The sequence below is a fragment of the Poeciliopsis prolifica genome, unplaced genomic scaffold, assembly GCF_027474105.1.
Source record: "Poeciliopsis prolifica strain line A6 unplaced genomic scaffold, Auburn_PproV2 SCAFFOLD019, whole genome shotgun sequence".
Taxonomy (NCBI): Eukaryota; Metazoa; Chordata; class Actinopteri; order Cyprinodontiformes; family Poeciliidae; genus Poeciliopsis; species Poeciliopsis prolifica.
The window spans coordinates 9,775,457-9,801,034 of record NW_026562394.1 but is presented as its reverse complement, the minus strand read 5'-3'; the positions used below and the strand labels follow the sequence as shown (position 1 = coordinate 9,801,034).

At 39.1% G+C, this 25,578-nt stretch overlaps 1 protein-coding gene across 1 annotated transcript in view; it reads right to left on the bottom strand.

Annotated features, from left to right (window-relative positions):
• Positions 1–25,578, bottom strand: part of uvrag (UV radiation resistance associated gene) — a 103,352-nt gene that overhangs the window by 59,348 nt on the left and 18,426 nt on the right. Inside the window, exons 7-12 of the mRNA XM_055043934.1 lie at positions 24,646–24,751; positions 18,108–18,234; positions 9,061–9,145; positions 5,110–5,197; positions 4,052–4,112; positions 1,612–1,777 (exon numbers count right to left, since the gene is read on the bottom strand). Of these exons, the coding sequence (XP_054899909.1) occupies positions 1,612–1,777; positions 4,052–4,112; positions 5,110–5,197; positions 9,061–9,145; positions 18,108–18,234; positions 24,646–24,751 (633 nt within the window). The remainder of the gene's footprint in view (positions 1–1,611; positions 1,778–4,051; positions 4,113–5,109; positions 5,198–9,060; positions 9,146–18,107; positions 18,235–24,645; positions 24,752–25,578) is intronic.

Here is a 25,578-nt window from a genome sequence, read left to right as displayed (position 1 = left end):
ACCCTGACTTCTTTTAAATCGCAATTAAAAACACACCTGTTTAGAACTGTTTTTGAAATGTAATATGTATGTAACAATGTATTGTCTATTATATGTTGCATGATTTTGTGTTCTTGTGTTTATGATGTAAAGCACTTTGAAATGCCTTGCTGAAATTTGCTATACAAATAAAATTTGATTGATTGATAAGAGCACAATCAAGAAAGTATGGGACCCTCAGCACAAAAATGCCATATGTATCAAACATAACGTCAAAGAAATTTGATTTCAAAATGCCACATCTTGAAATTGGGCTTCTGTCTCTTTAAGAAGCTCTGGCTTTTTCTGGCATTCTGCCTTCAACTTGTCACCACAAAACTGCTTCTCAATATACCATTTAGAAATGATCTCAGGAGAGTTGATCTGAGAAGGAGTTTGTATGATGAGCTCAGAGCTAACTGCTGCCGCCGCTAGTCTGAAGGAGCAGAATATATGACAAAAGTAACAATATGTCCACTTTAATGATCATTTGCTGCAAGTGGAAAAAATTGGGTTTTTTATAGTAAAAAGAAAAAAGAAAACGTGGCATATTTCAAAATAACAAATTGGGATTTAAAAAAAAAACATGCAACTGGATTTAAAAGAGCCGTAAGTTTTTCCATCAAGGTGAAGATCTACTCCTGTGGTAGCATAATATGTTTTGCTTAAAGAAGGTCAGTGTTTGTCAGATCTGATCTGTAAAGTCTTTCATTCCCAACATTTCTGGACGAAAAGGTCAAAAACTGACTGAAACCAGAAGGTGCACCAGCAATCCCAGAGCGATCAACAGGAGTAGAGAGATTTCTTGGGGGACAAATTTAGAGAGAAAAAAAAATTTAAAAATCAAGCCAAACTTGAATGAGACATTGAGCAGAGATTGTCAAGAATAACAAGACGCCACTTGGTTCAGAGTAGCCGCAGAAAGATCTCAGGTGGAAGAAAGGACTCCAGGCAATCAGAGCCAGATCAGTTGGATTTTTTGGGGGGTGTGTTTTGTGGCATTTATGTAAAATGGATCCAACAATTTTTATGCAAGTTGAAAAAAAGCATCTCAGCTCCAAGAGTAAAAACCAGTAAACTGGAGACAAAATATCGACTGTTTTCTGTTTTGGGTCTGTGAGGCTAAGAGGGAGAAATAGCCCTTCAACAAACAACACACAGAGGCAGATTTAAAAAAGAAGCAACATCCTCTCTACAGAAAAACAGAAGCTGAAGTTTTTTTGTAAATTCTCTGCGAATAATTATTTACGGAATCGCGGATTCTTTGGGCTCGGCGGGAACTTTGGAAGCGAAGTCAAAGAAATCATCCAGAAAAAGAATCCAGCCAAAAAGATTTGGATCTTTAAGAAAGATGATGACACAAAGCGCAGCGCCTGCCGACAGGATATTCTGTCCAGGCAAGACACAGGTCCCTGTGAGAGCCGTGTCCTACATTTAATAGACCACCTACGGGATCCAATCCAGAACATTCCTTCTGCACTGGAAAATGGTTTCCATCTCGCATGTTTTCACATAAATGTCATTCGTCATCACATACGTCAAATGTCAACCGCCAATGGTGATTCTCCAGACTCGTTGTCGGGTCTAACTTACTCTCTCTCCTTCTCGGTGAGTCTGTCAGTGATGGTGTCCTTGATGGAGGAGCGGGAACCCTTGTGGATCACCGGGTACCGGAGAGGGAGCTGGAGGAAGCAGGAGATCATCAGGACCAGGTGTGCCGTGTACCCCAGGGCGACCGCCACGCTCCCATCGTCCTTTGCTGCGGCACAGACAGGATTCAACTCAGACTTGTTAATTCATCGGCTTTTTAAAGAGACAACATTAGCACATCAAAGCCTGCGAGGCCGTCGTGTGAAACGAATCCAACCCGAGCCGGCGGCACATTTATTCACAGTCAGGAAAAAAGGTATTTCATTCCGGCCAGAACTTCAAAAGTTTTGTGCATCACCGTCTGTTTTGTTTTGGTGTTCTGTTACATGGGAAAATGAATTGCGCTGACATGATGTCCGCAAAGTATGAATCCAAATGGAAAAAAAAAAAGGAAAAAAAGTCGCATAATCAACCAACAGAAGATGACTTTGAAACATAGTATCTGAGGGAAGATGAGCGGTCGCGCTCATGTGGGAGAAATGTTTGGGAAGTGGTACAAAATTTGGGGTCAGAAAGCAAAATTCCTAATTCAGCAAATGTTTTCTAAAGTTCTGTCTTCAGAAAGTTCTGTCACACATACACAAAAAAAAGGCTTAGTGTGGGATAAAAATTTTTAGACCAAAGAACAGGCCAACTTGCTTGATGGGTTTCCACTTCATTGTAATGACATACAAACACCACATGACAAGGAAACCATGAGTCTGAATCAATGAAAAAGAAAAAGAATTCAGCAGTTTGATTAAATAAGAAAGTCTGATATTTCCAATAAATCAACAGAAGTTCTGTTAGGATAAATTTAGGAGATAAACATTTGGATCATTTCCAAAGAGTAAGTGCTACATATGGGCTCTTTTCCGTCACAAAGTGACATCCCCAGCATCCAGACTCGCCATGAGCGTCTTAAATGAGATCCAGAATTCATGCCTGAGGAAGATGATGCAACATGGCCTCAACGAGTCTGGATCCTGCAGACGATGCCCTCGTACAGCAGAAGAGAAGAGCCCAGACGTACCGCTCAGTTCAGAAAATATCCAGATGTGCATCTACTACGTTTATCACTAAATGTCAGAGGAGTCTTTGATGCAAATGCAAAAATATTAGTAAACATCTGAAAGGTTTTTTTTTTTTTTTTTTTTTTTTTTTACAAATATAAGTTGAATACACACTCTCCTCACACCTTTCAGATTTTCTTGGTGTCAAAACATAACAACCACTTCCTTTCCCTTCACAATTATCCCAGTAATTTACACTGAACACCCTAAGGGGAAAAAAACTTTCATGGTTACACCTAAAATCATCCCTACATGGACGGAGCCTTCGTGTTTTCATATCTGATAGTCTCATAGACTTGGCTTGATTTAAAACTAAAATTGCAAAATGTGCTACATTTTCAGTAGCTGCAGTTTGCTTTCACACTGCACTGAACCAAACAAAGAAAACTCATTGAAAACCTGGTCAGTCCCCTGCCTGTGGGGGCACTGCACCAACAAATACTGAAGAAGAGACTGAGGGCAACTTCCTCCTTCACAAAATGTAAACAAAAATTGAGTGGCGTCAGATTTTAGCAGTTGCAGGATTTCTCGTTTGTTGTTTTTGCCAGACTCATGCGTTTGTTTTGGATGTATTTACCCAGAAAGCCCTGCTCTATGGTTCGCCTCCTGCTTTTGGAGCGGTTTCCATTTGGCGTTCACAGAATTCACTTCAATCAAACCAAGACCTAGGATTTTAGGCGAACCAGATTGACAAATTCAAGCCATCTGGAGCATAAAACTCCCAATTATTGTCAGAGTTAAAGATCCCCAAAATAAATTCCTTCTAGAATTTGTTTTTATTTTGTCCAACTCAGTATGGAGCCATCTTCTTTTTCTTTATTTCAGTAACTACAAAGCTGAAACAACATGGGACAATATTGGATTATTTATTTCCATTTATTATGATTTTCCAAAGAGAAGGGAATATAAGGAGACCAACAATACGCATGAGGGAATTTAAGGAGGCACAGAGTCTTTGGAAAAGAACTGAATTAACCAAGTTCTCATTGAAACCAGGTGAGGTCCACTTAACTTTCACAGCCACGTCTGAATAAAGCAAAACAAAGAAGAAAAAAAAATAAAGCCACACTTTCTTGTGTTTTCATGATTTGGTCTAATAAATAATAATAAATATCGGCATCTGACTATCCAAAAAGGGACATGCACGCCACGGCTCACATGTAATTGTCAGTTTAGCGAGGCATTTCAGTCCGCAACCGGTGGAGCCTTCCAGATCCTACAGTAAACACCGATCCACCTTCACAAGCTTTAAAGGGAAGATAAATAAATTGTTCTGCATGCTTTTCCTTCCCTGTAACCTAAAACACAAACACAGACACATATGAAATTACCTTGAAAGTCGTCCGAGTTTGGCAGCTTCACTCCACAGATGACATAATCCGACTGATTGACCTGCGGATTTAAATAGGAGGTTTCATATTAAGGACAACAAGCAGCCAGCAGAAACAGACCCACACAAGACGAGGGATCATGCGGGAGGAAACAGTGCGCAGCTGGCAGATGGATTTGCTTTAAATCATTCGGTTATTGTCTTGTGGTGTCTGCATTCCAACGTTTAAACATGAGAGCCAAATATCTTACAAAACTGAGCGATTATAATGAGTCTGTGAGGAATCGACAGAAATGTGAGGACTCTGGATGATCTCTGAAAGCAGTGAAATGTGAACTGTGAAACGTACATTAAGGGGAATTAGACATTATTTTGGACTAAAAATGGCGGCCGGGGGGGAGAAGGCACATCAAAGAAGCTCTTTTTTAAAAATGTGATCATTACTCTGTTTTCGGAGAGTAACAGAGAAATCAGCTGGTGAAAATTTTCAGCTTGATCGGTGCTGAGCGAGAACCAGACAAACGGAGACTCAAGAATTTGATTCTTTTCCTAACGTTTGCAATCATTGGACTACATGACGTGTTTAAAACAAAGTGAGAAGTAGTATTGAGATAAAACAACTCATTTAAAATACATCTTGGGTATTTTTAAGTGATGTATCAGTTATTACATATGGATATTTTGTTTGTTATTTTTTTTCTCTCTTTCTGCAGGTGTCGAAGCAGACTCCTAGGATGCGTTCTACCTTTTTCCTCTCCTCTCCTCTTATCTCATTCTTTCACACACCTTTCTCAATTTATTTTCTATCTTTGTGTCCACTGCATTTAAAATAAACCCAAAGCAATTTCTAATTAAGTTAATTAACATATCAAGCAGACCGTCATAGCAAAAGCTGCAATGCTCCACTTGTGAATGTAAACCTGCTGGGCTTCACCTTGACAAAGTGTCAGAAATTCAAAGTGTCACACTGGACACAGGATAAAAATAAATAAATAAAAAATACATTAAATGAATGGAAAACGTTTTGGGTAGAAGAAGAGAATCAGGCGGCAGACTTACCACATCGATGGGGTAGATGTAGGAGAGCTCGGAGAGGAGCTGACGACAGCGGAAGGTGAGCTGGGCGTTGGTTTTGAGGAACTGCTCTCTGAGGAGATGAAACCAGACGAAGACATGAGCAAAGTGAGCAACGGGCAGGTGAAAGCTTTAACAGAGTCATTAATCACAGTAGCATAACATCGCCTCATAATGCTAGCACCCTCATAACAATAAAGCAGCATAAATGTTCCAATGAGTGTCATTTGTCAGATTAAAAGTACCTTTAACCGGGTGTTAAACATAGTTTTTGTTAGTGCTATGTATTAAAAATGTTTTTTTTTATTAGTCTGATGTAATATTCTAATTTCAAATGTCATGCTTTTGTTAAGTACAAGTGAAAAATAATCATAATGAACAGAAATAAAGGTTCAAACATTCATCTGTGTGTAATCAATCTATATGACTGATTTATTAAATGGCTCTGTGAATAAAGATCCAGACAAATTGTAGTTGTTTGAAAATTATGTTCTTGTCTTTCATCGTGTTGAAGTGTGCCTAAGAAAATGGGCCTAACTGTCATATTTGTACCTCTGACAGAAATTAAAAAAATCACAGAATATTGATTAAAGTTTCATCACTGAATATCAAAAAACCTTATGAGGATTAAAAGACAACCTCTTCTCTTTCCGATCTTTAGAAGAACTTAAAAATGGGCATGTTTTTCAAATCATTAAAAACCAGGGTACAAAATAAAAAGAAAGGGAAAAGCTTCTTGACACTGGACTCATCGATTTGGGCTACTTTACCAGAGTAACCCAAACAGATGAGGACTGGGAAGAAAAAGAAAAAACATCCCTTTTTAAAACATTCTGGGGGTTTAAAATCATATAAAGCTTTGTGTGACCAGGGTCTTGGAGTGTGTGTGTGTTTACCCTGAGTTTTTTGGGGTTTTTTTTTTTTCTGTGTCCAGTACGACACTTAAACCAATCCTGGTGGAGCAGTGTGGGTAATAACCCATCATTTTGTGAAGATGAAAAGGGATTTGGGGTGGGGGGACGGTAATTGAAAGTGATCCATCCTCCCATAAATGCTCCCAACCTTTCACTTGAATTTCCTTTCTGGCTTCGCCTGTGGTTAGCCATCTTTTATTATTCCTATTCTCCCAGCAAGAAACACTTTGGTGGAAGTGGGAGAGCAGATCGACTGGTGGGTGAAGAACGTTTGATCTAAAGTGTCCAGCAGGTTTTGGCTCATATAAATGGCTTTGCCCACCATACCACCTCATTTAAAAGTATTTTCCTAAAGCATGCAAACTCGCCCAACTGTCCCTTTGAATACTTGCAGAAGAAGGTGATGAGTAGATCCTTTTTTTCCCCCCAGATTTTCTTCTCTCCCACTTTGTACTGTCGAGTTAATTTGCAGGTAAACTGCATGCTTCGGATATAAATGAAAGTTGTAGAAATGTCAGGCTGAAAAATAAGCAAACTCTACCAAATACTTCATTTGATCCGCACCTAAACTGCAGGCATGAAAACTGAATGATGCTTAGTAGCGGTTTTGAGGCATCAAGCAAACTGAGTGTTTATTCTTTGAATGCTGATGCTTTTCTTTACATTTTCTCTCCAACTAAGTCTGTACCCTTGTGTTACTTCAACTATACAAATATAAAAAAAATATTTAACTATTTCAGGACAAGAAATAGATGACTTTCATATATTTATTACAAAGAGTGCATCAATTGCAGTTTTCTGGCTGATCACTGACCTTAAAAAAAACTCTGACCTGCCAGTTCTGGCTTTGATGGGTCCAGATTTACGTTTCCGACTGAAAAGTTGCTAAATATAGCAACAAAGTCACTACGTTGGCAACCGTCTACAAGAATCAATCTTGAAGGGGAGAGTTGGATCAGTTAGTTAGTTATTAGTTTGGATCCTTCCTACATCAGTCTGTATGCGCAAAGAAATGCTTCTGGAATAAATAAAGTCGCATATTATCTGCTTTGACAGCCTATGATTTAGAAGTGATGCACTTAGCTGCCTTAACAAATCACAGCTGAGGTAAACTATTGTGATTTCAAGTTGATTCAGAGTGACAGAAACAGTTTCGGGATCCCAGGTTTTGGACTCTCCCACAGAAACTGATGTACTTGGACTGAACGATCGTGCAGTTTAACTATTTTCATCCATTCACCATTTGCATGTCGGAGCATCAGGCTAATTAATATTGTAACAAAACCTGAAATGAGTCTGTAGAGAAGCCAATCAGCTCTGCACGGCCTTCTGAACTGCGTGGGTTTTGATCAAATCGTTCGGATTTTTTTTTTTTTACTATCTTAAGAAAAAGTGATCGGAGGCTGAATATATAGTTAGCACTCAAACTGTGAATTTTTGACACTCAACTATAATAACTACCAAATATTGTATTTCATTTGTGATAATTATACTGCATACTCCAAAGGACATACAATCAAATTACATTTTTATATCTACTCTATCCGAACGATCAGAAAACCCCTTCGGCATTTGTCCAAAATAAAAGATATATGTGTTATGGCCTGTTTCTTTTTCCCCGTATGCTTTTATTTTGTAATGGCTTTTAACTCCGTCAAGACTGAAATTGAAACGTGTGGATGTGTTTTGAGTTAGCAAATGTAAAGAAGAGAGAAACAGGAGAGAAGGAGCAGCAGCATCCAGCAAACAAAAATTATGGGGTCAGCTCAGACGCGTGGAAGCGAGTCATGAATCAAAAACACATGATGGACGAGATTTGCTACTCTGTGGCTTCTGGGAAACAAACAAATCTGTCAACCCGTCTGAAACTTAACGACACTTATCGATGAACAACTTCAACACAAAGTGAATTCATTGAAAACATTTCCCCAAAATCTTAATACATTTTAATTTAAATGTGCACAAGTTTCTTTGGTTGAAATATTTTGCTGTTAATTATTATCAGTCATAATAATTCAACAAAAATAAAATAAAACATGTTTAGAATTGATTTATTTCTATTTATTTGGTTTAATTAGTCATTTGGTTAGAGGTTTAGTTTGTTTATTTTCGTATTTATTTTCAATCGAGTATTTTTCTTCCCTAAAGATGAATGAATTATGCTAAATTTCTAATTTTACTTGTGTACAAAATCAAAATTAAAAACATTGTTGTTTTTTTGACACTGAACAAACCTGAGTCTGCTTCAAAGTCAAACAGTGAGGGGAAAAAAATGGTGTTTGTTAAAGAGTATGTAGATATCAGCTATACATGTAAAATCAGACCCGGTTTTCTTTTGCTTGTGTTTAATCGTCATTTTATCTGAGTAAGTTTTCTTCTCGATATATAGCAGCAGTATAACTCTGCTTATTGAAGTTTTCCTTCTACTGCTAACCAGGCACCATCAAATGGACGTGTTTGCACTCAGACTTTTGAGATTTGCTGGACATTAACTACAGCATATCCACCAAAGATAAAACCACAAAAGCCTAAAGAAGACACTGTCTTGAATAATGCTCAAGTAAAATAAAAAAAGAGGAAAAAAATTCCATGAAGCACACAAACAACAAATATTTCCACATAATGGATGGTAGGCAGATGTACGAGTTCCTGTATTAATTTCCTGTCCTCTGAGTCCTTTGGCCCCGTTTGGCACCAGGTATTGTTCGGATGCAAAAAGCGGTATCCAGTGTCTGCACCCACCGCAAACATCCCTCCACAAGCCAGGACAAAGACAAGCCAAAGGGCTTTTTAGGAATGCAGAGAAAACATAAATAGAGATGTGGCAGCACAAACACTTTCTTGCTTTAAAGGAGCACGGTGGGACGTGAGAGCAGGGTGTTCTCTTGTCATAATTTGATTTAAACACAGAAACACTGCGAGTTCAGAGAGCAAGGACCTGACATGTACAAATAAATGGAGCTTTTTTTTTTTTCGTCCTGTTCCTACCTCCAAAAATGTCTAATTACATCTTCACACATACCTCTTGGCCGTGCATTCCTTCTGCAACTTTGTTAGGGATTCTTTCTCCTCCTTCAGACTTTCGTGCTGAGAGGAAAACGCTTCCTCTGAAAGACACAGAGAGAGGGAAAAAAAATGTAAATGATCAGGTTTGTTTGCCACGATCTGCTACATCTGAAAATCCAGGTGGCCTGGTGTTGTGCTGGCTTCCCTCCACGGACGAGCTCGCGCAAGATCAAAGGGCCTGCCTTTATGTTTTTCTAATCGGGGCTCAAACCATTTCCTTTTGACACCACATAAAACCAGACAAACACATGTATGGAGATTATAGGATTTGTCAGACTCTGTAAATACAGAGTGGGTAACATAAACACAAATTGAAAAGATACCATTAGAGGATGATGATCCAGCCGGAGGAAGTGTAATAACTACCAACACAGGCAGGCTGCAACGACGGGGCACAAAACCGCAGAGGTATAATAAGCCCAGGGTTGTAACACAATATTTTTCAGATCTGTGCGCCAAAAATAAATTGCTTTATGTTCTGATTGTGCATATAAAACTCAGCGGGGCTTTCCCGTCGTATTTGTGACATAGTAATAACCTATGAGCCTGTTAAGAACACGTCTCTACCAAGTCAGCATCTCTTAACGTCGAGGTGCGTCAAATACAGCAGCAGCATCATTTATAGTCTTGCAAAAACAAGAACTTGTTTATTGGAACAATTAGTCACTGTATTGTTCCCAGCCACCATGAATTGAGTTCCACTTCGGATAAATTCACCACATTACCAAAGTATTCAGCCAAACTGTTCAATAAATTTGGCCTGTTATGTCAAGAGACGCTGGTAAATCTTACCTCGCCTGCATGATTTTATCACAAATTGAATGTCATTTCACAAACATGGTTTTTGGTGTGTGTCTGCATTGAACCCATTTAAGAGCCTTACAATGTTTTTTGTTTTTTATTTTGAATTATTTAAAAGTCACTCTCGGGTAAGGTCTACTGCGGGAGATTTCATTTTATCAAAAAAAAGAAAAATGGCATAAATAACTAGGTTGACCTGTGATCGCTGAACCTTAAGTACCTTTTTAGGAAATTCTTCTTAGTTTATTTTTTTATGACAGATCTTTTTTTGTACCCATTTCAAAACACACTGGCAAAAGTTTTGCCAACCGTTTATAGTTTCTATTCATTATTTTTGCTGTATGTCTTATTTTTTTATTTGTCAGATTGCATCTATCACCTCACCATGATGACTATTTTGATTTATGGTTGTCTCAATAAATTTCAATAAATAATATGAAAAAACATTGTCAGTATGATTACTACTCCACCTTTTTCTTCCATGATGGCATCAACAAAATATCAGTGAATTCTGAAATATAATTTAATGCAGTTTTCTTTGGATAAAGAAACCCATTTCAAATAGAAATGTTTTTCGGGAACAGTATTTGTGTTTGTGGCACTATGAATGCTGCGTCATACAGCTACAGCCACACATTTACCTAAAATAGAAGTAATAGTGTTTATCATTATCAGAACAAAATATACTGCGATAAAATTCCATATCCATTTCACCAATTGCACAATACTTTTTTTTTTTTTGAGGTATTGTGTCAACTTTACATTTAGCAACAGCAAAAAACAAAGAAAAAAGGAAAAAGACAAACAAAAACACAAACTTAGTAACCCAAGAATTGGCCAGTAAATGCTGCACATGTGCACCGACGCTCCTGCGCAGCCAGGAAAGCAGAGTCAAAAGCATAATCTGTGTTTCTACAGGCGACACATTAAAAAGGTGCTGCGGATGTTTCTGAAAGGAGACTTTCCAGAACCTCACTTGGCATGCAGTCCAATCTGTTAAGATGCTCTCTTATTGCAGCTGGCTCAGGAAAAGTAAGTTTGGAGCAATTAAGATTATCGGACCACATGTCATCAGATGGATCACAGGACCTGCTTGTTATCAAATACTTCCACTTGCATGCAGGCTTTCCCCACAGGGACCATAAGGGTGGAAGGTGAGAGACTGATGGAGAAAACAGAGGTTCTAGGAAACATCTCAATCAGATTAGCTGCCAGGGCAGATAGCATCAGACAGGCCATCCCTCTGTTCTGAGTGATGACATGAAAACACATTTTAACACGAACGACAGAGGCCTGTATCACACTGCCTCTTTCATGTAATGCCCAGCTGGACCCTATCTGGTCTGTCCATCAATCTCCTGATCCTTTCATGTCTCTAACCTGTTCCAGTTTGTACAGTGGTATGATACAGACGGTCCGAAGCGGAGGCTGTGGAGGCACACATGCTTCACTCTGGCTGTTGGTTTCTCAATATATCACCGCATAAAGCCTTGAAATATTGGCTACAACAAAATCTGTAGCCGTTATAGTGAATGCGATATCAAAAAATTATAAATCGCTCGTAACTTTTCTGGGTTTTGACATGAGCCAGTAAACAGCGAGGTCCTACTCGCACCAGACCGGTGATTTAGATGAAAATCCAGCTGTAAAATTCAGCCCCAGGTGCTTCTGGGGATTATTTACGTAGTCTGGTTCTTGTGGCTTATGGGTTTTAAATCTGTTCCGCTACTAAGAGACACTTAATATTAGGAGAAATGTTGAACTGTGCAATGGCGTCAACAATACGTGGTTAAAAGAACATTTCAAGACATTGACTCCACTAACAGGTTTAAATGTCTCTGCTTCCCACTTCTGACACCAGCTTTAACCATCACAAAGTGTTAGAGTGCCACACAAAATAGGAAAAGTGTAAAATGTTCCTATTCCTTGTCACATTACAAGTGAATTATTCAAGGGCTTTTACTTGTGGTTTCTGTCACAGATCAACATAATAGGTGCAATTCATCTGTTCGCAACCCAGTTCATCCAAAGTCAGGCCTGTGTGCAGGTCTCCCAGGTTTATGGTCTCAACATATCAAGACCAAGAAACCCAGCAGACAGGCGAGGGATACAGAAAGATGGAAAAGGAGAAGAAATAGAAGATACATAGAGGACGCACCAAATGTGGAAGTCGATTGTCCAATCAAAAATTAAGCTTTGTGGCCTTAATGCAATATGTTATGTATGAAGTAAACCTTCCTCTTTGACCACACCAACCAAATGGCAATCTATAGAAACACAAGGCAACATGGTTTTACATACAATCTGGCTGAGTTTAAGCTATTGTCCAATGAGGGATAAGTACAGAGTTGAAGTCTCTGGATATACAAAGCTGTTGAAGACATATCCTAAAAGACACACAGCTGTAATTACAGAAAAAACACATCGTATCAAATATCAACTCAATGGAGCTGAAAACAAATGTACATTTATTTTCTTTGTAAAAATTAAAAAAACAATCATTCTCCCTTCATCTCACACAATCCCATTAAGACACATAAAATATAAATGCGTGGTTGCAATGTGACAAAACATGGAATAAGTTGAAGAAGAGATTAGAATACATTTTATGAAGCCTCATATGTTCATGGAGATTTAGTTGTGTGACTGCAGCAGTATAATTGATGTTAACTCTTGATCTCTTACCTCATCTGAGGACAATCTGTTCACTGTTAGTCGGTTCACTGTTAGCCACACAAAACTCTTGAAGACATTCTGAAGAGTTGGCCGTTTCACCATGAAGGCTCATATCAAGCCGACAAAGACTGCATTGTATTAAACTACGAAGCAGGGGAAGAGGGAGCACCTGAAAATGTTTATATGTAATCTAATGGTGGAAATTTCAGCTTCTGGTTAAACACTTTAGGGCACAATTCTTCCTTGTTTTATTTGGTACAGAAGCTGTGAAAAGCAGCGATTGAACCAAAAAAAAAGTACAGAAAGTCAGATACCTCATAAACAAAAGTCACTCCAATTGTTCCAACCTGATTAATTTGATATTACTAAGACTGTTAGTGTCACTTCCTGCAAAGCTTTAAAAGATGAAAGGGGTTTCAATGATCGGTGATCAGTGTCACAATGTAATGAGGAAATGTCAACCAACTGTCAATGACTGAATTTTAAAATGTGTTTGTATTTGACACAAGTGGACTTTAACTGAATGCACTAACAAGGCAGTGAAATAAGGAAAGCAGAAATGAGTAAAACAGAAGTGAGAAATCAAAATAAGTTTTGAAAGAAATGATCAAAACATCTATTGGCTCGTCTGGTTAAGATGGGCACAAAGGCTCAACACAAATCCGTCTTTTATTGCAGTAGCATGATCTCACAAAGGCATCTTTAATTTGAGAAACTGTAGTTTAGTATTATCACAAGACTCCCATTCCTCAGCTTACAAAATGACAAAAAGGCTAAATTGGCTGTTTTTGGCCAATCCAATGGTACAAAGTTTGAGCATAAAGACAGGGATTTTTGACTATTTTATACTAAGAGAGACCTTTGTGTTTCGCAACAATCAGCGCAAAATGCAACAATGTTATTGCATAATGCTGCAGAAACGATCACAAAACGTGACCATTTATGTCGGTTTCATGATATTTTACTACATGTTTCTGCGAAACTAGAATTTACTACATTTTCTGGCTCACTCCAAAAGCCGATGTTGCAGTGCAGGATGAATCCAGTGAGTCTTGGCAAGAATTACTCTCCACAAGTGACTACAGAATATGATTAGAATTAATTCCCAGATGACAATAAAACAAAATTGGATCAGGCTTAACCTCTCATCTTCTTTGAAACATCACCTTTATACACAATGTCGTAGAATATTAATCAATAGCTCCCGGACACTGATGCTTTAGTTACATTTATTCTTAAGGGATGCAGCTTAGGCGTACCTGTAATAGACGTTTTAGTTTAAAAAAAATTGTTTAAAACAATCTTTGTGTAACATGGAATTTTACTTTAGTGTAAGATTTAGGTGCTGCAATAAATGACCAATTTATTTATAAGGACAGGGTCACCAGTTCTGCTTTTTTATTACTAGTATTTTAACATATAGGGTTAGGGTGACTGGGGAAAAATTAAAATGAATCGTAACAAAGTTAAGTATTGAGCCAATAAGCAGAGTATTATTGTCAATGCTATGCTGACAGCCAGCTGGTAAAAGTCAATGCGTAAAACCGAGCTTCTGCAAAACGAGCTCTTATGGTGATGACTTCAATATGAGACCTTCTGTCTGAGGTGACACATACCACGCCACAAAATACTTTCACAAAATTCTGTTCTTCACTTAGGAAAGTCAACTACTGACATTTATTGGTCAGGAAACCTAGCTGCACTGCAGAGCGTGAGAATAACCACCACTGCGAAGTACAATAAATGCTGCTCACCGGCCTAATTTATGTCGCCTGCTTGCAATGGAGAGCTGGAAAACAGACAGGAGGAAATTGTGACGAGAGCGTGACCTCAGCATAGCCAAAGGGATTCCTCTCTGACTGGGGAAATAACAGCTTTTATTGTTAGCTCGCAGCCTTAAGAAGAGGAACAAAAGTCCACAACCGTGGTACCCACACACTGCCAATTCTAGGGAAGACATAAAATAGAGTTATGAGCTTTGTACACATTCTTAGTATAATCTCACCCATACCTGAAGCTCAAACGGCACTTCAGTTACTTCTCGTTCCTGTTATTCTTCAAAGTATATTTTCATGCAAGTGCTTTATAAATACAGCTGGATTGGTTTCTAATATCAAAATGATTAAGAAAGACACTAAAGTGAAGTTCTAATAATTATTGTAGGAAAAAGGTGGACATTTTCATCTCACTACTATGTACTAGCATGTTGTGCCTCCATCTTTGTCAGAATGATCTAAGCCATTAGTTTTGTAAGAGAAAAAATGGCTGACAAAGGTGATCTGTAACAGGAACATGAGCGTGTCAGAGGCAGCGAGACCAAGAGACCAGATACAGATGAAACGCAGAGCAGTGAGGACAGAGGAGTAAAAGAACAACTAGTTGTTACAGTAACATCCAAAGAGGATGCACTGCACAGCAGAGTGTGTGTACACACACTGGTAAACCGTCAATAACCCTTTGATGTTTACTGGATCCAATAAGCACTGGAATGTGTGAAATATTCTATCCATGAAACACATGCTACTAATCCGATCAACACAAACCCCTAATAGCCCTAATATTAAAACCACCTGCTTAATATTGGGTAGGAGCACAGAGTTCATCAACACAGCTCTCAAAACAAGGTCTTTGTGGTGTTATGTGGCAACGCACCAAGACATTAGCAACAGATCCATGAAGTTCTGCTAGCTAAAAATTGGGCATCCATGGATTTGGCAGTTTTAAGACAGCCTAAAGGCCAGGAGGGAGATTTAAACTTTGGAGACCGAGTCAACAACACTTTGGCCCTGAACAGATAGCTCCATCTTTATAGCTTTTTATTCACATCAGGAGTGCTTTAACCAGCAGCAGTGGTAACGTAGAGATAAAGCGTGACTCATGTACGGAGGCCTCAATGCGGCCGTCACAAATTCGGGTCTCATCGACCTTTGTCAAATGTCTTCCCCTTTGTCACAACCCACCCTCCTGTCAACTCACGGTCAAATAAAAGCAATTAGGGCCAAATGTCCAAACACATTGACCCGAAGGGACATTTTTACAACCGCATATTAGTAAACTGCTTAGCAGGAAACAGTGTTCACATCAAACTATTCTGTACGCGACATCAAGATGATAAGGCTGGGAGACGGCTTTTGCGACAACAGTTGTGAGGACGCACTGCACATACAATGGCGTAGTGAAAGGAGGCTCAACACAATATCATAACAATAGACGTTAGAAACATATCCACACCACACCTTTTCAGATTTCAGCTACGCACCGTCGTACTCGCACTTCACAATTATACAGCCGTCTTTCACTCAGCATTTCTACAAATACACTCAAGTTTGTGGTTGTGATCAACTCTGAACAACTTTCTACTCTGGGTTTAAAAGTACAACTTCTCTGGCGCATTCCTGTTTGTGTCTGAGTGAGCAGAGCATCTCTTTGCAGCCAGCTGGCTGCTCATTCTGTCTTGGATCACGTTAAGCAGGTACTGAACACCGGGTGCTAGGAACGCTCTGATCTGCTTAGACACAAGTATGGACTTCAGTTAACATGTTCCCAAACTTTGACGTTACCATAACATCAAATTCAAGTATCAACTATTCATTTATCTACTGTGTTCCACTGATAGCCACATAGTAATGAGAAAGTTGATACAGCCAATTTTGAGATATTTTGATTAAAAACAAAACATAGAAAGTTGCAGTTTTTAAAAGTACTGATTGCTTCTTGTGCAATTCAGACCGTTTGCTTTATTGGTTTCTGTGCTTTTTAATAAGTGAAATTAAATTTAAAGACAAAATCTCATTAAAAAAAAATTGAGCTTCTCCAAAACAAAAAAAAGACTTCAGATGAAAACAACATCAGCAGCTCCATGAAGCACTGCAAACACTTTTCTCCCAAACTAATAGCTTTTTAATAAAAACATGTTTCTCCAAGACATGAAACAGGGTAATGCATTTAAGCTGATGAGAAGAGTTAAACAATAAACTCCCAAAAAACTAAAACGGCAACAAAAAAAGATCCAGCACAGTCCTATTCAGCAACAAGATGCCAATTCATCCTCGAATACCTTTTCCGATGTAAACGAGCTAATAGAATTATGTCATGTTCCCTAGAAAGCACCTGTCCAGACTTAAAGAGGCTCTGAAAGAGCTACAGGTTCTTTCAACTGCAGACAAAGTGGTGACAGCCAAAGTCAGAGTCATTTTTAAGAAGTTCAAACACAAAGGAAAGCTTTTCTCTGAATCAGCCTGAAATCCGACCCTTATTGTGAATGCATGTGTTTGTATAGGTGAGCTCCGTGCTAATTAGCTCTGGTTGGCTCAGTAAGTTGCTCTGGTCCTTGACCAAAAGGTAATCTGACGTCAGAGAAGGACAATGTGTATGTAGCAGAAAAACAACATGAGACGATTGAAGAGGGCGGACCGAAGTCTGAAACATAAAATGTGACTTTGTTTCTGTGTTTTGCTTGATTTTTATTCAGTGAAGTAACTAAAGGTGAGTAAACCGAAAATTATTATTTTAATAATAATAGCGCCCCTTATAGTTTTACATCATGTATTCCCTCTTCAAAAACATACCTACAGTGTTGCCTTAATGTTTAATAAATCCTTTAATCTCCCATGGCAGCCACTGTGCAAAATGCCTTCGAGGCACAGCTCCTCCTTGAAGATGTAGAATAAAAAGCTTTGGCGCTTTCATTTTTATGAAACGGTCGCAGTGTCAGATTTTTATGAGTTTATGGTTAATGGAAACACTATTAATAAACAGCTATTGTTGGTGTCGGACTTTAAATGTCAATTGACTGAATTAAAGTTTAGGATTGGAATGTAAAACAATGCGAAAAACCTTGAGGGACAAGAATATTGACACAAGTTAAGTGCCTGATTTGATAAACTATATGGACTAGCTGACTTCTTTTATTATTATTATTATTATAACATGAGTTATGAAGAAAAAAAAACTTTACATCCAAACTACATTCAAGTTCCATTTTCCTCTTTTCCTGTCCTCTTCAGTAGCTGCTGCTGGGACTTTTGTGGAAAATAGTGAAAAAGATCGGGGCTTAGGTTGGAATTAGTTGCACATGTTTTTACCATAATAACAAGTCTTCTTACACAAGTGTATTAAGTATTTGAGTAATACAACACCACTTGAGGCGAGTAAATGAGTTGCAGAAGCTCTTTTCATTTCTTCCACTACTTGTGTGTCTGTGTTTAGCAGAGTCATGGGGTTAAAACAGCAAACACAGTGAGCGCATCAATAGATGGTTCGCAAAGCTGAGTAAGCGGTTGTTGCAGGGAAAGAGTGAAATAACGCGTTGGGATTTCATAATGCCGAGAGGAATCAGAAATTGAAAGATGCGTGCGAGTTCACCAGAAACCCAGCTTGTAGATTCAGAGCTGAAGTTACTAATATTTGGGAGCTTTATTGCACATTTACATTAAACTTTTTGTGTAACCGCTTATGTAACTTTGTTCTCCATTTTAAAGCTGCATTGAATATGATGCGGTTTTGGTCTCCTCCAATGCGATTTACCTTTCTTCTGTAGATGTGACCTCTCCTTCTGCCGAACGTCTATTTCCCTGCCAAGCGCCTTCTTCTGCCGCTGCAGCTCGCTGCAGAGCACAGCTATGCGCAGCTGCATGCACTCCCGCTCCTTCTTCTGCACGAAGAAAACAAACAGAGAACACACAAAGAAAGACTTTGAGCGAAAGCGTTTGCCATGCAGCCACAGCAAGGTGTGAAGTTTATTGCGTTTCGTAGAAGTCCTAAAATTCCTGAAAGGTTTTCCAGAAACGCGCTTTGTTTCTGTTGCCTTATCCCACGTCTCGCTGACTTAATACGTGTCCACAAAGACGAGGCTTTTGTCTAATAATGTAAAATCCAGTGTCAACAACTAATCACAGAGGAGGGAAAAAAAACACTTGAAAACACTTCACTGAGCGCTGAGATCAGCGTGGTGAAACCTGTCAGTAATGAGCCCCTATCGTGGGAAAGCCTGGCTGCAAGTCAAGTGGTGCGAAGTTCTGGCTTTTGATATTCAAACAGCTGATCAGAGGCGAGTGTTTGAGGCCTGAGGTCAAACCTTGACTTTGGAAAGACATGTAAGAATTAATCTTTTGAGTATACCGACTAATTTCAAACAATACAATTTCATCTGAACCAACCTGAAAGTTAGGGGTGCGCCGACTGACTGGCCGATCGGTTCTGATTTTCATCATTTTGGGAGGGTGTGTACCAATTACCAATCTTTTAAAAAGCCTTACATGCCGATTTTGATTTTGGCTGGTACCAATTTCTTTTGTCCGAAATGTTGTTCAGTTGGGTGACTATTGTTGACTGTAAACATGCAGACATGTCCTGATGGGTCTGTCTATCAATCAAACCTTTCTCATGGACGATTACAGGACAGTGGTTCATTTTTAGACTTTTGCCAGGGTAGATAAGATTGGTGCATAAAAATGACTTCACATGTAAAAACTGATCGATCAGTCTCCCAAAATTAAGAAAAGTGTCACAGATAAATCGACTGGCCAATAAATCAGTGCACCCTTAATCGATTAACTACCTGATACGACTCTTCCTAATGTCATAAAATTATCTCATCACAAATAAATACAGTAATAGTAAAATCAATTTGAAATTCAATAGTTATACATTTCAGGACATAGAGAAAATGATCTTTTCTAAAATGCAGCACAAAAACATCCAAAAGATTCCAAAGCATTGTTAGTTTTAAGACATAAATGTCGCAAAAAAACATTTTTTTTAATTGTTAAAATTGAACATCTGACTGGCTCTTCCTTGTACTTCATCACTCCAGGCAGAGTACCCAGAGAAACCCTCCCACTATAGAGCTCATTGCATCTTCGCAAACCTAAGTGTTTCTGTCATATTATTTTTAAAGAGAAAGTTTTCCATGGGCAAATCTTAAGAGTTGACAAAACTGCAGAAATATTTTCCCTCTAGCATTTTGTTCAAATAGAAAAGCTAGAAAATCCTTATCAAAAATCGTCCCAAATGTACCCACTGATGATTAGCAAGATCTGGCTGTTAATTTCCACCTTGAATCAGGATGAGTGCAGAGGGTTTTTTTCTCACTCACACACAGCATCTCTATTTTGGCTTCCCCGGTTTCCCCAACCTCCACCTGACGAGATGTCAAGTCAAGCAGGTGTAAACACGAGGCGTGTTTCTAAACTGATGCAGACGGTGGCATTATCGGCGTTTCATCACTTGGAGGAATGTGCTTGGAGCGGCAGCAGAGGAAGTGGAAACCATCCACAGGGAAGTGTCGAGGCAGAAGGATGCAGGTATATCCCATGTAGAGGAGGAGAGAGACGAATAGACAGCTTCCAATAAAATCGAATAAAATCAATTCAAACAGAAACTTTGGCATTTCTCACACAATGTTCCCTGACTAGCACAAGCATCTGAGTCATTAGTCAACATCTTGTGCTCTCTGTAGGGTGTGTCTCCTTCATGTCTCTATGGAATGGTGGGCGGTGTGTCTTGAAGAGTGTTAACTATCTAAAAAGGAACAGCTGAATGGACAGAAAGATCCAGATGTGGAACAAAACACACGCACAAAACAGTTGGCAGTAAATGAAAAATATTAAGTCAAAAGTGCTCCATAAAAGAACTCAGATTTAAAGCTCCAGTGTGAAACAAAAAAAAACAAAAAAAAAAAACATTTTGTTGGAACTGTCACTATGTCATGACAGTATAATGTGACAGATTGTCTGTGGAAACAAACAAAAACAAAAGAATCAATCAGAGGCAGGAGGAAGGTCTTAGCGCTGTCAATCACCCACTGTGTGGCATCTCTCATCACCCCGTTCACTCTCTGCTACGCTGCAGCATTTAACAGTTTTCATGTAAGGGTGAGTTGTTTCTCCGCCATTAACAAATTGAGGATAGAGTACAAGAGGGTGATTGACAGCGCTCAGACCTTCCTTCTGGTTCTGATTGGTGTGTTTGTGGTCGGAAGCGGAGCATTTCTACAGATAGCGATAGAAACTCAGGGAGAAAGTGGAGGAGATCAATCTTTTCGCAGATTATCCTTAAATTTGTAAAGAACATAGTTGTGCTTTTTTTGTAAAAGTTACATACCACACCTTCAAAAGAGCAAAAACAATTGTTGTACGAGTCGTTGGATTAAAAAAAAGCATTCAAGTAGGGATTGAGAAGGACGGAGGAAGATCTGGAAGAGACTGGGCTCGTCTTTGATTGCACAGCAAGGCGGGACTGTGACATCTCACATACGCATAACAATCAGATAGCAATCGCTGCGTGGATCTAGGGGGAACAGAGATATGGACTCTTCTGGCAAATCACTAAGGGCCTCGAGGAGAAAACAGCAAGACGACTGATAGAACCTCCATGTCCTGGGTGCTTGGCGACCGTGGCACTCGCATGCTAACCACCTCTGGCTTTGGCACGAACCTTGAACCTCCTACACTTTCACTGAGCAGGGAGTTGACGAGCGGGTCACAGGCGTGTGTGTGTGTGTGTGTGTGTGTGTGTGTGTGTGTGTGTGTGTGTGTGTGTGTGTGTGTGTGTGTGTGTGCGTGTGTGTGTGTGTGTGTGTGTGTGTGTGTGTGTGTGTGTGTGTGTGTGTGTGTGTGCATCCTAGGGTCTGTCTGCCTCCTACAGAACATCAAACAGCATTAGGTCAGCTGAGTAAATAAGCAGCGGGCGTGGAGGACATGTTAGAACCCAGCAGATTAATGGCAGAGTGTGGGTGAGAGGGGGAAAGGGCCACTTTGCCCTCCCTTGATCCAGGCTCAATATAATGTGCATGGGGCTCATACAAAGTTCTGAAAAGACAAAAACCCTTAGAAGAGTCCAACAATGCCCCGCTCAATCCACTACTCTACAAGACTTTTAACAGAGAGCTAGAAGACAGGGGTTGTGTGATTTATTAGCTGATTTTGGGCACTGAAAAAGGTCTTGAGGAATGTTTTAATATGGAAGAAATATCAGAGACAGGTTTTTGTAGGAGATCCTTTGTACCAAAGAGGATAGAGGCTTAACATTTTTGTGGGAAGGCTGAAGCTAGGAGGGCAGCTTGCATAGTCAAGGTGAGGGTCTGGGAAACAGAACACAAAAGAAGAGAAGTATATCAAAAGAACACAAGGGAAAGCAACAGCTGTAACAGCTGCTCTAAAACCCTTCAAGTTTTAGTATATGTGCAGCAGCGCATAAATTCTCACAGATTTGACTCTAATGGTGGACATGAAAACCCCCCAGCTGTCAAAAATCAGTTCAGCATAAAGGGTACGTAAAGGCATGACCAGCAAAATACTATTAAAGTATAAAGAGTAGTGATTGGCACATTTATTGAGAACTGTGGTAAAGATGTGCTTTAAAAGGTCTTGAACTAAACTCATCTTTAATTGCAGGACATTTGAAACAAAGATCCCCAAATCTATCATTGGTACCTCTAACAATCACTCCAGAATTATGTTCATGAATTCAGTTTATTTAATTTTGTTAATACTTTACCTCTTAAATTCAGCGTCTGGCAGAGTCATTAACTGCGCATCGATTTCATCCTATAGATCTGAGGTCACTGCAGACCAGTCAAGGCTTGGCAATTTTGCTGCGGCCCTGGGAGGTTCATGTGGTTACATTTTTTGCGCCGATTGTCCCTTTGTGACAATCTTAGAGCGTTCTGAGACTGTCGACTGCTTTAGATAATTCAACTAGCTCAAAACTAACCTGTCTAGCAGTTTTTTCTCTCCCCTTAAAAATCTTACACTGCTGTTACCTTTATGTTAACATAGAAGTACCCAACGGTGGACACACTTCCACTGATGTCCTAGTAGCAAAAGTAATTTTTAATTTAGCAAAAATGCTAAATGAAAATAAAAAAAATAAATAAAAAGATTTAAAATCTTAGTGCACTTAGCCTCCCCTAAAGTTATTTTTTCAGATCGTTTCTAACATGCTAATGTGGCTGTTCTTTAAGCTCGAAAGTGAAAAAAGAAATGTCAAAATTAAATTGGTTCTCGGTTGTAGACCTTCAAGGGCAAATACAATCCGAATTAAGGTTAGCGTCTTAGCATTAGCTTTGGCTACATGCAGTGCTGGTATAGCGCTTTATGTTAGCAATACTAATGTTTATGTTTAGTGATTATGGGTTAGCACAGCTTTGTTTTTAATTAGCTGCTGGTGTCTACCTATGACTCTTCTGTTAGTTTTGTTGTGTGTTTTCCCCCCATCCCCCAGTCAAGCAGAACACGCCGATCACCCAGGTTCTGATGGAGGTTTCTTCCCGTTAAAGGGAAGTTCTTTGCTCCACTTTTCTCTGACCTCTATTCCTCTTTGCAACGGAGGTTTTCTTTATATTCTTACAGGTGAATACAGTCCTGCACAAAACATGGCAACACAGATGCCAGTAAGTGTATCACTCAGAGTTCGGAAATGATTACTTGTTTTTTTCGCCCACATTTATGAACTGAAATCAAACTGTAGCATTTATATTCGTCTAAAATTAATCTGCTACAGCACCGCGTTTATTCACTCATCATAAAGCTTCAAAAACACATTTACCAGCAGTGCCAATACATGGGATTGGATCAGAAATCTTAGCAGTGATTTAACATAAATTCAAAGCTGGGTTTGGTGCTTTGTTTTCACAGCTGTGTGGCTGCCAATTCCAAAAATGCTAAACATGTTTTCTTGATTTTTCTGCGGATCATAGAGAGGGTTATGACAGGAGGAGGAAACATAAATAGGGGATCTGATTCAGGACTTCATCAGTCAGGCGGTGTGATATTACTTTTTATCCACTTTGTAGTTTATCCATGAAAACATTCTGAAGCTGCCTTAAGGCTATAATGACTTCTCACTTTGTATCTTTAGCACACAATTCCATCCCAGACTTTGGGTGGTAAAAAAAAATAATAATAATAATTAAAAAACATCTAAGTACTTGTCATGGCAGATTTTGCTTATGCTTGTTATGAGAGAAACTAGCTGCTGTAGTTTTGTGATCGCACCACAGTTCTATAGCATTAATTGGTTTGCTTGACCTGTCATATTTGAATTAGCAGCTTGTCTTTATATATATGTATATTCAACCATCTGTAAAATTAATAAACATGTGAAGTGAAAAATAATGAATGTTCCTGAAAACAAGCAAATCTGTTCATTTAATTGATATCTGCCATAAGAATATTGTTCACACCCATTCCAAGGTTAAGCTCACATTATATTTATAGTACCAAGGGGGCATTTTGGGTTACTGCAAGCAGAGAATACCCTCATTAACAATAAATACAGCAAGTACAAAAAATGCCATCACAATATAAATGTAAGTATGCAAGCACAAATACTGACACACTTGAAAAAACCGCTCAAGAAATATTTAAAAAGGGCGGCAACAGCAGGTAAAAATACATTTTAAATCTGTTGCTTCTTAGAACAAATCTCCGAAATTTGACAAATCCTTTTTCATGGATCACGAGCTGCTGATCACAGCAAGTACTGCTGCTCTGTCGCGTTGGGGTTACAGAATAACAAAAGATTTAACTGCGTCAGTTTTCTGAAAGCCACAGAGAGCCAAAAAAAAGCATTAGAAGACTCATATAGGATATAGGTAATGCTGCCAGTTTCACCTCCAACTCTGAATTTTGAGTGAATGATTCTTGTTTAACACAGATGGAGCCTTAGAACGGTGTTGCATAATCTTAAGGGTCACTGCTGCCATATTTGAATCACAGTTGTGTAAATGCTGTAGCAGTGGTGCATATCAGTGAGGCAGCAGACAGACTTAGATGTTGAAAGGATTCTGTATGCAACTGTGTTCAACATGCAGGTAGATGATGTTGGAGCGTTCCACCCTGAATCGGAAAAATTTTACAATACTGAAATCCAGCACAGCGCACTGACTAGAGCCTTAGAAAATTGGTATGTTCTCAAAGATTATAGTTAAAAAAAAATTCTCTTTATATTGTCACTTCACATAATATTCAAATTAAACACTTTTACAACAAGTTGCCGACACAGTTATGTTGCATATTTAATGGGGACTGAAAGACTGAAAGGTTCTGGAAGACTGGCTCACCCGCTCAGTGCAAGCCGCCGTCGTTCTTAGTTTTTCCTCAATCTCCTTGCCGTAGTTCTGAACTGTCATTTGGGTCTGCTTGATGACTCTCTGTGCTGTGTGAAGCCTGCCAGAGGGGGAGCAGAAGACAAAGTCACCATTAACAACATAATTCAAACACATTGGACCACCAGGACATCCCTAACTTGGAACAGGACCGCTAAGAGGTCATTAAATTGATTAGCTGAATAAAAATTGTTATTTACGAGAAGAACTGCAAATAAATTCAAGCTCGGTTTGGATCTTTATTGTGACTGTTTACATGACACAGTAAGAAACATGATTGCTCCCATGTGAGGATCCGTGATTGTGCAGTGTTTGTTATCCCTCTTTGTTTCTTTTGTTTTGTTTTCCTGCAGAGGTTAATGAAAAGATTTGACATTAAATAATGAGCAAAAACAACACGGAGTTCACTCCAAATACCAAATTGACCAGTTCGACTTGCAGCACGGATGCCCGCGACGTTCACTCACAACAAACCTGGCCTTCCTTCAGCCTAAACATTGTCCAGCAGGCCTAAACCCATCAGTCCGGGTAAAGCAAAGACAAACCCCCTAATTAACTAAAGCCACAACGATTTCCAAATTCCATGTTGCTGTCATCACTGGAATAGGAAACTGCAACATCAGGACACAAATGACAGGCAAACACATTATTATAACCATCAATCACAAGGAGCTAACGTTCCAGAATGCTTGCTTCAAATCCAAAGGCCATCAAAGTATAGATGAAGCCCGCTCAGCAAAACCCGTGGGACCGAACTCATCAAGAGGCAAAATTCTCCCATGGTGGGAATGAGCTGAAGAGCAGAAACTGAGAAAGGGAAACTGACAACTATCAATAAAAGTGTCAGGCTGAAGTTAGATGACCTCATTCCAAGTGGATGTGTCAGCG